This window comes from Siphateles boraxobius, unplaced genomic scaffold (genome assembly GCF_051911475.1).
Source record: "Siphateles boraxobius isolate OS27281-9 unplaced genomic scaffold, OSU_SipBor_1 41, whole genome shotgun sequence".
NCBI lineage: Eukaryota > Metazoa > Chordata > Actinopteri > Cypriniformes > Leuciscidae > Siphateles > Siphateles boraxobius.
In genome coordinates, this window is record NW_027509042.1 from 20119380 (window position 1) to 20134582 (window position 15203).

Consider the following 15203-nt stretch of genomic DNA (forward strand, 5'->3'; position numbering starts at 1 on the left):
CTCTGTGGGCCTCGAGTCAGTTCACTAGTTTAACAGCGTACGCTTCTGTTGTTGTACGTCACATGCATCACACACATGACCAGCGTCGGCCAATAGCGAGCCTACATGTGACATAGCTCTACGGAATCACACTAAGTTAACTGACTAGAGGCCCATAGAGAAGGAAATGAATAGTTGAAATAAAGTCGTTATTTTTGTTTGTTTTTGCGCACAAAAAGTATTCTCGTCGCTTGATAAACTTAAGATTGAGCCACTGTAGTCACTTGGACTATTTTAACGATGTCTTTAATAACTTTTCGAGGCCGGCAAGTTCAATCCCTGAAGAAGCCTATGGACTAGTATGGAGGAGTGATCCAGCTCTCAGATTTCATCAAAAATATCTCAATTCGTGTTCCAAAGATGAAGGCTAACAGGAGTGTTTTTCCTCAACGCACCCATCTCCAGTTCCGGTCTCTTCGGCCCAGTGGTGAAGGGGTTTTCGGAGAGGTTCACCGAAGCTCAGAAGTCGTTCAGTCCATGAAACACTTCCTACCCAAGCGCTCAAGCTCTGCGTTGAGTAGGCCCAGATCCTCGCAGCCTTCTCCTCAGCCTAAAAAGCCCATGAAGCAGGTCTCTCAGCCCCGCCCTGCGGCTGATACCCACCGCCATTCACGGCCAGCTAAGCGCTACCCGTTTCTTCGGTGCCAAGGACCCGACCCAGCATTGTGTTGGACCCTAGGCCTCCGAAGACCTCCTAGCAGCAGGGTAAAAAGCGAGGGCCTGAGTCTCGCGCTTGCCGGACCCCCCTCAAAGAAAAGTGCATATCTCACAGCTCCCTTTTCAGCTATGGAGAATTTTATATTGTAGAGAACGGGCCAGTTCGCTCGCAGACCCCCAAAATGTCATGCGGTTCTCGAGACTTCGTGAGAAGCAGCGTGTGTCACGTGCTTCGCGCCGAATTACAGAATCTGTTAGCAAAAGGGGCGATAGAGGTGGTTCCCCCCGAGCTAAAACACTTGGGGTTTTACAGCCGTTATTTTCTAGTCCCAAAGAAAGACGGCGGCATCAGACCCATATTAGACTTAAGACATTTGAACAAAGCCCTCATGAGATGGGCATTCAGAATGTTAACTGTCAGACAAATCCTCGTGCAAATTCGCCCAAATGATTGGTTTTTCACGAAGTGCATGGACGCGGCGCTTTCTCCCCTGAAATGTCAGAGAGTGCGCGTGTTGAATTATCTCGACGACTGGCTAGTGCTGACGCAGTCGAGAGCCAAACTTTTGAAACACAGAGATTTAATCCTCAGCAATTTGTAATGCCTGGGACTCAAAATCAATTTGTCAAAGAGCAAACTAAACCACAGTCAGAGTTTTATCTTCCTGGGCATAGTTAAAGACTCTATGATTATGAGAGCGTGGCTCACGCCAGATCGCGCGCTCTCTATACAACAGCTGACAGCTTCCTTCAAAGTGGGCGTACGCACACCACTCAAAAATTTCCAGAAACTTCTCGGTTTCATCGCCAGTACTCCGTTTGGGTTTACTGCATATGCGGCCACTTCAGCACTGGCTCAAACACCGGGTGCCAGCCCGCGCGTGACACTCGGGGAGCATTCACATTATGTTGAATCATGGCTGTTTACGAACTTTTCTTTTCGAAGAACAGGTGTTTTACATTGCGTCCCCAATGCATATAGCTACTGTTTCGAAGAACAGCTGGCCCACCTCTGGCCCAGCCGTCCATTGTATGCGTTTCCCCCCATTTCCATGATCCCACAGGTCATCAAAAGGGTCAGGGACCTGGGATGCCCAGTCCTCCCAGTGGCCCCCCTCTGGAAGTCCAGACCATGGTTTCCAGAGCTGGTTCAGATGGTGGACAAAGTCCCATGGCTGGTTACTCTGAGGAAAGATCTCCTCACGCAGGCGAAGGGGACGATCTGGCATCCTCGTCCTGACTTATGGGCACTACATGTGTGGCCCCTCAACGGGTACCCGGGTACACCTCTCTGTGAAGGTCATGAACACGATTACTGAGGCTAGAACCTCGTCTACCAGGCGTCTCTATGCTCTGAAATGGTCAGTGTTCTCCGGCTAGTGTCTGGTTAGACACTTTGAACCTCAGTCATGTGAAGTGTCAGTGATTCTCTCCTTCCTACAGGAGCTGTTAGACGCGAGCCGTTCCCCATCCACGCTCAAAGTATATGTGGCAGCCATAGCACCTTATCATGCTACGGTGACTGGCCAATCGCTAGGAAGAAATTACTTGGTCATACAGTTCCTTAAGGGGGCCAGGAGAATGAACCCTCCCAGGCCTCCTTCTGTACAAACTTGGGACCTCCTCACGGTCATTGGGGCCCTGATGGGTCCTCCATTTGAGCCGCTTCAGTTGGTTGATCTTAAACCACTTTCGCTAAAGACTGCTCTCCTGCTGGCACTGTCATCTATCTAGCGAGTGTGAGATTTGCAGGCGCTCTCTGTGATCCCCTCATGTTTGGAGTTTGGAATAGGTGACTCCAAAGTTACTCTCAAACCCAGACATGGCTATGTCCCTAAGGTGCTCTCAACACCGTTTAGAGCACAGGTGATTACATTATTAGCTCTTGCCCCTGCTGATGAGGATGAGGAGGCTAATCCACTTTGCCCTATTAGAGACTTGAAGGTCTATTTGGAGCACTCTGCGTCCTATAGACAGTCAGAACAGCTCTTTGAATGCTTCGGTGGCCTATCCAAAGGATCTCCGGTCACGAAGCAGAGACTGGTTTGCCCTATAGGCACTAGAGCCCATTCAACTAGAGGTACGTCCTCGTCATGGGCGTGGTCCTCTGGGTTTCCTATTCAGGACATTTGTGCGGCGGCCGGTTGGTCCTCGCCCTCCACATTTGTGAGGTTTTATAATGTGGAGGTCCCTTACCTGCAGGCGAAGTTCCTTTCTGTATGATTAGACTCGACAAGATCCAGTCTCATCTATGTGTGCGGTCACTGTTCATGAGCACACTATCCCTTGCTATAAACCAGCTTTGGCTGTTTTTTGTCCATATATATAATCAGACCCGAGGGTATCTGGTCTATAAGTATATTAATTTTGGGGTATGAGCTTAGTGACTTCACTATATATATGATTTAGACCCGACGGTGTCTGGTCTTATCAGTATATATATATATATATATATATATATATATATATATATATATATATATAGTTATATAGTTATATATATATATATATATATATATATATATATATATATATATATATATATATATACATAATGAATGAATGAACTCTGGCTTGTTTCTGTGAGCCCAGGGATCCTGGGTTTTCAGTTGCAGCCAGTTACTTGGTGCGGCGTTTTACATTGCGTCCCCACTGCATATAGCTACGCAATACGAAGTGACCGTTCTCGAAAGGGAACGTTCTTGGTTACTAATGTAACCTCGGTTGCCTGAGAGTAGGGAACGAGTATTGCGTAGCCTGCCCCACTGTGGTAACATGGCAAGTTGTCGCTTCAGTCGATTTAAACCTGCTATAATGGTGAATTCGGGTTCCTTTATAGGTGCTCTGACGCGTGACTACACGCTGATAGCTGATTGACGCACACGTCAGAGGCGTCTTCGCCATTGGATGTGCAGTTGCTGCAGCACAGCCCTGAGTGAGCCAGTCTCTCACTGTGCTCGCTGTGCAGCTGCAATGCGTTTTACATAAAAGCTTCAATAATCTGAGGAAAAGAGTTTCTCCACTGCGTATAGCTACGCAATACGATGTGACCGTTCTCGAAAGGGAACCAAGGTTACGAAAGTAACCGAGTACGATTTTCCTATGGGGTTTTTCAATTTATGTGTAAAATAGAGCCTGTGTATTACCATAACTTGACAACATTTTGACATTTTGTTCTACAGCGTTCACTGCATACACACAAACAAAATGTCAAAGTATAGTCAATTTATGTTTACCACAGGCTTCATAAATTGAAAAACCCTATAAACCTCATAGGAAAATCTCAAAGGAACCAGCGACGAATTAGTCTTCTGGGTTCTGATGTCATAAGTCAAATTAACACCTCACAGACAAACGCTAACAAACACGTTTTTGGGTTTGGTTGGATCAGTGTTTAGATCAGAAAATTCCAAATCCAACAGCCAACTTGTTTGTTGGTGTTTGTCTGTGCAGTGTGAATTGGACCACTGCACCACTCTCATTCAACAAGTTTTCCTTTTTTCTCATGCATAAAACAATGGCTCAAAAATCAATAAACGCACACAAAAGACAAAGTCATTCGTAGTGTTGCATAAGTTCCACATTTATTTCATATCTGACAATGTGTTAAGTGTACACAAACATTTGACTCATAATTCCAACACTCAGAAAGAGACACTGAACTACTGCCCACTGAAGATGGTACAAACCGGTTACAACTGCATATTACACCATTCACAGCAATCATGTTTATATACAAGGCAAGTAAAACTGAGAGAAAACGACAAAAAAAATGAGGCGAATGGAAGCACACAGATATTTGGTGTCGATTATGAGAACTGATTCATTCTTACACTTTGGGAGGTGGTAAAATGGATGCAATGTTTTTGGATTGGAAACATAATGCGACGATTTATGGAAATTGCTAGTAGAAATGGTACAGGACAGGCTATAACATGAACAATCCCATTCAGCTCTCTGCATTACTTTCTACAAGGTGCACAGACAAAAACTAAGACAATTTACATTTGATTGTACAGTATGTATTAAAACTGAAAGTGATTATTTTAACTATATATATATTTTTATTATAATTTTGTTGACACACCTGCTATTACTATTAACATATGCACTTGTTTATAAAGGTAGTGGCATTGTTTATATTTACTCTGAACTGGTCATGATTGTAAAGTGAAGCTGATTGACATACATGGAAAAAGGAAAAGGTGCAAGAAACAGAACCTTCAGGGTTTGAGAATCATATCAGGGATATGCTCTATGCTTTTATTCACAGAAACAGAATACCTTCCTAAACACCCATATTAGTAACTAATTTTTTTGGAATTAGAAGTGTAGAATTCATAGACACATCAAGCCTTTCAGTAGAGGTTTGTTCAGGGTTTCAGATTCTTGCTGTGCTGAGCATGAGCTGTAGGTTGGCTGGCCTCAGTCATACACATGTGCCTGAATCTTGCTGCCCTGGAGGAGCCTCAGGTGATTTGCAAACAATTGATCTGTGCACTGAAGATGCAAGTATGGGTGAAAGGCTTGTGTTAGTTAGGCAAATTGAAGAATCGTCCAATCATCTCGCATTATAAGCCATCTGGAAAGCATGAGATCTGCTCCAGTAACTCCCTAAGTCAAGGTCTGGCCCATAGGACTCCACCTGTTAGCAAATGCTTTGTCAGAAAAAGTATCTAAATCACAGCTGCTGGTATTATATAACTCAAAAATGTTGTTTCATATTCCATAAAATGTAGTTCGGCTGAAGTTGAACAACTATCAGCGATCTCAGCTCAGATGGTTTCCAGTTTTTGAGGGGGTTTGCCAATAGGAAATAAGCATAACAATCCGACCTGAGACAAATTTAAAACCAAAGAAATTGAGTTTAAAAAATGTATTGTGTTGCCATCTATCAGCTCATAACGTAAGTTATATGATTTTAATCACAAAAAATAGGATCAAAATGATGTTTGGAACAATAGAAGGGCTTATTTCTGGAGTCCATGATGGTGTTAGAGATGAGAAACTTGTCCCTAAAATGAAAAATGTTTCTGGGTATTCACCCAGAGAGTAGAAAAAAAAAAGTAGATTTGTTTTGTTGATTTGCAAGTAAAATCAGTTGGGGGGGGGAATAATTTACACCATCTACTGTAGATATGCTTAGAAATATCAAAACCTAGTCATATATTGGGCATGTGCAATATGAAAACTATCTAAAAACGAATTAAAACTGATTTCACCTGTGCACAAGAATGATTACACACAAAGAGAAAGGGTGGTACTGAAAATGGATGATGAAAATTGTAAAACAAAGTAGAGTAGATGATGCAAGAGGCACAAATCATATCTCATCACTCTCAAATTCCATCAGTACTGTACATTTGATTTGTTCTAACAAACTTCTAAACCTTTCATTTTCTAAAACTGACCACTGTACAGACACTCATAGGATTCTGGGTAATAATGATAATTTTTCTCTACCTGAAAAAAACTTTTTTCTTAACCAAAACTAGGTAACATCTAAAAAGTAAAATTCAAGTAATCTACATGTTATAGCAGCTATCCCAGCATTCACTTCTAACATGAAATGCATGAACAAAATTTGTTCCCCAAATGCATTTCGTCATGTTGGGGGAATGAGAGCAGTGCGGTCAGTAAATGGAGCTTAGTCAACTCATGATAAAAAAAAGTGTCATATGCAGAAATTGCACTGTACTTCTTCAAAAAATATTACAGTCTTTGTCAATAAATACATGCTGAAATAAATAGAAACATGTTAAATAAATACCTAACTAGATAAGACTTTAATAGAAATTTTAAAAATAAATTAGACAGATATAAGATAATTTGGGGATACCGATCATTTCTTATATAAAATATTAGACTGGATTATGATACATTTTAGATAAATCTACTGACCAGTACTCCAACAAAAATAGGCCAAATCTTTATAATGGTTCTCATACAGAGGTAAGAGAATGAAACCATTTTCCATTGCCAAATTTTTCCTCATGCGTCCTGATTATTTTGAAAACTGCATTTCAAGGCCTTACAAGGGAAACATTATAGAGGTATATGAGTATTTATAGTGGGCTGTACTGTGTCCAAGAACTGCACTTAAAGAGAGTAAGAGCGTAATATGATGTGAGTCTTCTGCTCCTTGCTAAGAACTGCTTATCATTGATTAATTCTATCTTTCATAGCCAAGAGATAAATAAACATATGGTCTGCTGACTTAAATACCGACCAGCTTTAAACCCATAGACTTGCAAGTCAGGAGTAGCACAATAAGGCCATGTGATCCATTTTCCCACCAAACTCAAGATATGGACGTCACTCTTCACAGTACCAAATTTAGATGTGTTTGCATGAGCTGACAGCTTCAGAATTTTCAAACTTTCTAAAATGTTGCTGAAGACTACATAAGCATACTCTAACCCGATAAAGTAGTTAGCCTGTTCTGTTGGCGCTATAAGTTGAATATTTAGGCCACTGTAGATGCACAACAAAGGGGCCTTTAAGATACAGGTGCACAATTGGTGCTAGTGTGGGCAGGTGCAGGTACACACATAAAGGAAACAGAGGGTCAGAGAGTTGATTGAGCACAGAAACTGGGGGATCTGTCAGTAGATCTATTTACAAGTATAGTCCTTAGTGTTTTTTTGTCCTCGAAGAGTTGTACATGTGGTGGGCTCAAAACCTCATCTGCCCGGCTCTTCTTCTAGACAGTTTAGACCTGACGGGAAGAAGACAATTGAACAAATATTGGGATGTCAGGTCTTTTGTTTGTGTGTGTGAAAGTGTTAGATATGTGCTCCACTGTACCTGATAGATCCAGCAAGCAAAGGGTTAAAGGCATACAGCCAGTCATGCATCTCCTTGTCATTACTGGCTTGAAGGAGTATCCCACGATGCTCTGTGCATACCGCAAACGTGTAGGGGGTCTGCAGTTCAGACAGACATTGGGTTACAGTTCAGTCGATTTACTCAAAGAAAAGAAAATATTTGTAGATGTTTAACCTTCAGCATGGCCTGCTGGTCTTCGCTGTACTCCACTTGTGCCGAGGACAGGTTAAGAATGGCCCTTTCCACTGTGTCTCTCTCTGTATTGTAGATGTAGACATAAGGTCGGCGTACCACCACATATCTCTTAACCCAGCCATTGCTGTGGGGCTCCAGGAAGTGCAAATAACCTTTCTTTGACACAATTGGGCTGCAACAGTAAAATAGAGTACAGGTTAGAGTCATCTTCCAAACATGTAAATTCATGGAATCTCAGAAATTTAATTTAATTTACAGGCAAATGTAAAAGAAAAAGGAATTGCTTATCTTCTGTATAATTAATTCTTTTTACAGTTTTTGTTTTACCTGACACGGATTTCCTGAATATCTGGCACGAAGGTGTGGGTCCTTGATCTGGAAAGTTGAGGAGACTTCTTGCCCTCTGTTTCAGACTCAGGGATGGGGCTGACAGCACGAGATCGATGAGTTGGGGGTCTGCACATATGAGCAGTAAGAATACAGATGCTACTAACTACTGTATTATTTAGATGGTTTTAGTTAGACTAATGTTCCTAAACATTGATTGATTGATTGATATCTTTATTTTGAACATGTAAATACAGAAAGAAAAGAAAAAATAATAATGGTAAAAAAAAAACAGATGAAAAAAAAACCTCCTACCCCTTTACACCATAACTTCTATTTTTAAGGAAATGGCTGCTTAATAATAAATCTACATAGATAATAAATCTATAATAAATAAACATGACAATATAGTCTGTACCTGTTAGTGCCCTGGTAGTGGACATTCATTCAAAAGCATAAGCACTCAAAATTGGACATTGCGTTCCCTTTTAGAGGTGAACATTTTTGTGATATCAACTTCAAATTTGTAACACAACTTGGTTAGACATACTTTTTAGGCTTTCCAGCATTTTAGACTCCAAATTATTAAGTAAAATTTACATTTATATATATCATATAATTTATATTTATAAATGTAAATATATTCTGGTGACAATATTTGCGTCGCGCAGTGCGTGTGCGTACATGAACCCTTGTGTATACATAAAAACCAAAGTATACTCTGGGCTTAAGGGTACGCTTACACGACACCAATGTACTAAACACAGAAACGTTTTTCATTTGTGTTTTTCGAGTACATGCGACAGCATTGTCAAAACAGTCCCCGGATCCATGAAAACGACTGAAAACGCTATATTGCGGATGACAGTCCAATAGTTGGCGATGTTACTTTGTAAAGAAACAATACGCACCTACAGACTGAACACGTAATACGCGTGCTCATGGCGTCACGGTTTTCACAAATTCACATTTTTGTAGTTTACACGGAGGCGATAACGGTATCGTTTTTGAAAATGGAAAAACTTGACTTTGAAACCCATTTACAAAAGTTTGCGCTTTCAAAACATCGTAACTGAATGGCCAAAACGCATAAAAAGTTTTACGTGTAAACACCCCCTCAGTCTGATCAATAGTAGACGGGAGTGGCCAGAAAAAAAAACATTTTAAAAACTGTCATTTTTTTAGTCTGTATTGCATAAATCAGCTTGTTAAAATTCTTTTAAATCTCTAAATGAGACAGCAGTTACTATTTACTGACCTGAGATCAGTGCTGTGGCCGTAGCGTCCCTCCACAAGTGATGGACATGTGGAGGACGGTGTGAGAGTGCTTTCAGTACACACTGAGGCTGTGTCTTTCAAAAGAGTTACTGACATCTCACTCAACTACAACACATCACAACAGAGAAAACAGTCATTAAACACAGAACACAACATGCTCCTTCAAAAAAAAGATATCTTCAGAAATCTTCAGTCTATCACATGACTAAAATCTAATTTCTGTAGGTTTCTGCAGCAATAGTCAGAACTCTTTTTTTAAGGCGGTATATTCTCAGCGGCCTGAGCTCCTAAAAGCTTCTTAATTTATTGTGGATAACTGAGAGGGAGGAAAAGGTGTAAAATAGTGTAAAATATTCTTAATATCATCACCTTGCTCTCACTGGCGCTAACACACACATGGCTGTAGTCCCTGTTAAAGGTGTGGTTAAGCAAACGCAGACACTGTTGGGGATAAACAGAAAAGGGGAACGTTAAACTGATTGACAAGAGCCTTTTTCTCACGATTTCCTAAAGTGATCTTAAAATTTCTTAAATTTTAAAAAACCTTTGCAGCCAGCTCCTTCTGCCTCTCGTTGGGTGTTTGGGGGCCGGGGCAAGGGCTGTGGCCCAGACCCAGGTGGGTGGATGGGGAAGAGGACTCGGTTAGATCTTCACTCCCACAGGACAGCAGCGACTCCTGGCCCAGCAGCAGGGTGGACTCCAGCTTCTCCCTAAGGAGGAGGTAGTGTCTAGTTTTCTCCACCTAACATACCGCAGAAGGAAATGAAGTCTCAGATACTCAGCAGGGCCGTCAATGACACATTCTTGTCATTTCACATTTGAAACCAAATAACTAGATGTTCTCACCTCCTGCAGGAGGCTCAATTTCTCCAGCTCCCACTGATGGTCCAGGATGAGGCTGTCACTGCGGGGCCTCCAGCCAGCCAGGTTCTCCTCCCCTCGCACGTACGCCACCGAAGTATCCAGCACCCTCCTGCGCCGTCTTTGCATTCCTGCACATTCAGGTGTCATTTCAACAGCAGATACTTCCCTAAAATGTAAACTGCCCAGCATCTCATAAATCCTCAGTTAAACAGACTAGTGTCTTACCTGGGCTCCCTGCATCAGCCAGGTGGCACAGACTGAGCTCATACACTCCAGTTACACGGTTTCTACGTTTAAAAACAAACAACACAAAACCTTATGGTAACTACAATTAAAAGAGGAACACTGCAAATCACTCCTGCTATAATTTAAAGCAGCCGTACCCTTCAGATGGCCTCAAGGTGCCACTGCTGAAGAGGTTTCTGATGGAGCGAGATGCCGGGAGCTTGGCGTCTCGCGAGTAGAACACCATGCATAAGTCTTTGGTTATCACTGTGGGCTGTGTGCAGTTCTCCATCTGGGAAAAGAAAACCATTGTAAGCTTTTCAATCTAAAATGGTGCTTAAAATTACCAAGAACAAGCAACACCTATAGAGCACAACAGTTCGGTTCCAATGAGCTCCAATGTTGTTACTGTTGAAATCATTAGTCCATGTTATTTAAACATATTTATAAAAAAATTTTTTTCAAAAACAACAAATTACGCCAAAAGAGCTCTACAGCGAGGGTAAAGACTTTCACATTGTTACAAAACATATTTAAAATAAATGCTGTTAAAAATAAATGCTTGTCGTTTCCACAAAAATATTAAGCACCTGTTTTCAACATAGATAATAAGAAACGTTTCTTGATCACCAAATCAGCATATTAGAATGATTTCTGAAGTATCATGTGACATTGAAAATTCATGAATAAAATACCATTTTAAAATATATTAAAACAGAAAAATGTTTTAATTGTAATATTTCATAATATTACTGTTTTTTTTTACTGTATTTTGATCAGATAAACGCAGCCTTAGTGAGCATAAGACACTCAAAAACATTGATTGTTTCTATACTTACTATACTAGTTTTTGATTACATCATTTGGAATGCTTCATGGAATGTTAAGTCAAGGAATGTTGTCTTTTTATCTGGTTTTCAAATACTTGTTTGATTCAAATCAAAATTTGTTTCTGAGCTGATTGGTTTGGTGCATGTCATGAAATTCTTCACTGAAGTTTTTTTTTTTCTCTTTGGAAAAAAATGAATGGGAACTATACTTCCAGAACCAAGACAACTCCTAAAACTGGGAAGATACTGTTGTGCTCTATAGAGTCACAAGGTTTACAGCCATTTGCCTCTCTTTTACATATGTACTTGATTTAACCATTACAAATGCCATTGGCTGTTTGCTAGATTAAATTAGCTGGAACTAAATCATGTAACTAAATAAGTAAATGGTTTTGGTTACCTCCAAGTAAGCAGACAGAGTCATGTAGATTTTCTCTCCATAAGGAGTGACACGGTTTAGCAGCAAAGAGTTGTGCATGGATGAATCCCAGGCAGCATCAAAACGGAAGAATGTCCTATATTAATGGTAGAAAACAGCCTTAAAGATATCATTTCAACACAGTCCAAGATGAATTTACATATTCTCTTAGTCATGTTAAAATTTCATAAATATTAACAGGCTAAATGCATTAACTATGTTAATAAGACATAATAACTAGTGTCAGCTTTAAGGCAAAACAATTACTAAAAGGCAATACAGTGTCTGTGTATTTTTTTTTACTTTGATAAAAAAATATATATTTTAAAGTAACATTTTAAGAGTGTTTAAAAATTGTGTCTACGAGACAATATAAATGCATGCAACAAAACACTACAGCTTCATCACTAGATATGAATACCACCACCAATGATGTGTAGAAAGATGACAGTTATCAATAAAAAAAGAGGACAAAAATAATTAAAATGATGACGGATGAAAGACGTGACCATTTAAAGAGGGAGGCAGGTACAAAGGGACACTTATACCTAGAATCAGTCCCCAAGGAAATGCTTTAGGTGGAAAGGAAAGAATCAATGATAGAATCATAAGTAAGACAGTTCGGAGAGGTAAACTGTGGTATTGAAGCATATAGAAAATGTATCTCAATTTATCTCAATGAGCGATGTAATTGCATCTCCAATCAACTCACATCAGCTGTGTTATGATTTCACAGACTTCCATGAAGTACAACTGAACTAATATTGACCCAAAAGCAATCCCATTTCATGAGCATAGAATACTTAATGAAAATAGTACGGGCTGCCTCTTACACATAGGTTATATTCCCCTTGTTGAACTTCAAGGCTATAGTACCCTCCCTCGCTCTGATAAATTTAGGTCATAACCCACTGAAATGATCACAGATTAGATCCACTTGGCCCTACGCCAGGTAAGGGTCTTAAATCTCGAATGCCTGAGTCTGAAGTACACGAGAGGGGCCGAGCTTCTCTGAGGTATGTGATAGATTGAGCTTGTGTGCTTTATATGTTGAGTGTTAAAGTGAATGGACTGGCATGACCCAGTAGGCAGCTTTGTGGCTGTCATTGAGACTTGGAGAAAAAAAAAGGAGTGAAAGAGAAAATAATGAAACATGGTGGGTAAATTTCAAGGGTCACTGTGGGGAAGGTCTAGACCGTCCCACTTAGTGTATTAAAGTCCTAAAAGGGATAGTTCACCCAAAAAAGACAATTCTAGAAAAGACATTTTCTTAACTTTTGCAGTCTGGACAAGTCGATGCTAGTTGCTAAAAGTGAAAGTCAGTTTGCAGATTTTTAGGCCATTTGACTTGACAGACTTCACAGAAAATTGAGTAGTGTATCATGGACTCTTTTTCATTTGTCATGCGTCTCCTAACAAGGCACGTTTATGTATCCATTGGTTGCATATGACTTGAAAGTGATCCTCAGTCGTTAATTGTATAATGTCATGGGGGAAAATGAAGAGACATCTCCTAATAATTGGATAAGTATAAGGAAAGAAAACCTTGACTTAAAAGACGTTCTGTTTTTCTGAGAATAGACCCTCCCTTCTCGATTTGGATAATAGTTTATTCATTATCCACTAATTACACAGTATTAAAGATAAACTGATCTTTTGATTCAAGTTAACCTTCATACTGTTTCTTTCTTTTGGGCAAGTATTACTTTTTACTTTTTTTAATAATATATTAAATTGATTGTTCTGCAACAGGGTTTATGAAACTAATATATACAACTTGACAGAGACTTGGCCATGGCAAACTTAGGGCCAGATTTACTAATAGCTTGCGCCAACGCAAACTCTCATTTGCCGTTAGGATTTACTTAAGACACGCAGTGAGAAATTAGCGCTGAAAAGGCGTAGACAGGGTTATTTTTGCCGCTGACCTTATTGCATATGCATTTGAAGGAGTTTCCCTTTCAGACTCAAAATTTATGGGAGAAGAGTATTTAAATGAATCACGCAAGGTGACTAAGGTTTGTAGTCAATTTACTGTTATTTGCGCAAAAAAAAGCATGTCTTAAACCAGACGCTAATTTGCGCTGCTCTTGATAGATTGCGTTGGACATTATGGAAATTATCTGGCTGTGTCTATGTTCTTTAATGTGCATGTCGTCAATTGATCAACCACTATTGTGAATATTTGTGGGACGTGCCTCCTCAATTTTAGTTACAGCCCTGCAACTGATGGGAACCTGCTGAGCTGCTGGATTATCTTGGACCAGGAACAAACCAGCATTTTCAGAAAAACATAGTACAAAAGCTGTCACTGAAATGATACCCTTTCGAAGGCTACTAATCTCTACCATTTAGATACAAATGTGCACCCTTTAGGGCTGAATAAGGTACTACAAAGTTGAACGAGTACCATCTCAGTAACTACTACAATTTATTTCTGAGAGTGTACCACATGGCCTTAAGCTGGTATGATGTGATGTCTCAGTTGGGCTCAGGTCTACCAGTTAAGTCAGTTCACCATCAGTTCCCACATCGAGCACCCAAACCAATTTAAACCAGCTAGAAGCCAATTACCATGTTCCAAAACACAGCTACTGGACTTGCTTGAGTTGGCTTTAGCAGATTAGGATACAAGCACAGTTAGAAGACACCCAACCATCCCATTTCTGATGCTATTGTTGACTCACAAAAAAACACATAAATCAAGCTCAGCATACCAAGCAAGATGACAGATTGTGAGGATAATTTCCACCTCCCATTTACACACGATAAAAGAGATTTCCTGTTGTTTCACCTTCCCTTTCAATTTTTCTTTCCCTTTAATTTTCTTATATCAGCCAATCCAAGCTATAACTCATGTTCTTGGCAAAATATACAGAGGGACATTTCTTTATAAGTTTATTGGTTCTGCCTGCATTGAGGACCTAAATAATATTGAAGAATTACTCATTGCACAAGGGTTAGAAAGCAAGCATGCTACCACTGAGGTAATGCTTACATGGATTGTTGAGCTGCACACTGCCACCCAAAATGCTGGAAATTAAAATTGGTTTCTGTGACAACATATATGGGAGGAGGGACACTGCAGGGCTATACTCAACTCCCTGACTAACTCTTGGGACAGTAAGAAATACATTGGAGGATATCGGGGGGTGGATAATAGTACAGTAGACAATGTGACAAGTGTGTGACAAGTTGACAAGTGTGTGACAAGTGTACTAAAAATGATATCAAACACTTTGAGGAATTATGTGAACATATCTTACCTTACCAAATCATTACTTATCTAACAAACATATGTTCTAAGAACATTTTGATAACTTTCCCATTGAAGAAACGTTATTTCTGAGAGTTCTCGGAACATTCAAAACGTCCAGTTAAAAAAAAAAGGTTTAAAAACATTCCACATAGGGGGGCGTTCCATTTTATAATTTTACAAACATTATGGGAATGTTAGTGTTTGAATGTTTTGAACATTTTGAAACTAGTAGGCCTAGTAATTATTGACGTACATAAAAACACTTGACAAGTGTCCAATTAAT

The 15203-nt window shown here is 39.9% G+C and overlaps 1 protein-coding gene across 16 annotated transcripts in view; it reads right to left on the reverse strand.

The window, feature by feature from the left end:
* Positions 1–4258: 4258 nt before the first annotated feature.
* kif1aa (kinesin family member 1Aa) overlaps positions 4259–15203 on the reverse strand; it is a 71877-nt gene continuing 60932 nt past the window's right edge. For 11 of the 16 annotated variants that reach the window (XM_077198903.1, XM_077198901.1, XM_077198894.1 and 8 more), the window contains 11 exons: positions 11644–11758; positions 10572–10705; positions 10414–10475; positions 10171–10316; positions 9869–10066; positions 9694–9765; positions 9305–9429; positions 8047–8175; positions 7699–7891; positions 7504–7622; positions 4259–7414 (listed from right to left, as the gene is read on the reverse strand). In XM_077198903.1, the coding sequence (XP_077055018.1) occupies positions 7372–7414; positions 7504–7622; positions 7699–7891; positions 8047–8175; positions 9305–9429; positions 9694–9765; positions 9869–10066; positions 10171–10316; positions 10414–10475; positions 10572–10705; positions 11644–11758 (1336 nt within the window). In that variant the 3' untranslated portion in view covers positions 4259–7371. Of the gene's footprint in view, positions 7415–7503; positions 7623–7698; positions 7892–8046; positions 8176–9304; positions 9430–9693; positions 9766–9868; positions 10067–10170; positions 10317–10413; positions 10476–10571; positions 10706–11643; positions 11759–12209; positions 12234–15203 lie in introns of all 16 variants that reach the window. The other 5 variants (XM_077198902.1, XM_077198898.1, XM_077198896.1 and 2 more) reach the window with 2 other exon arrangements.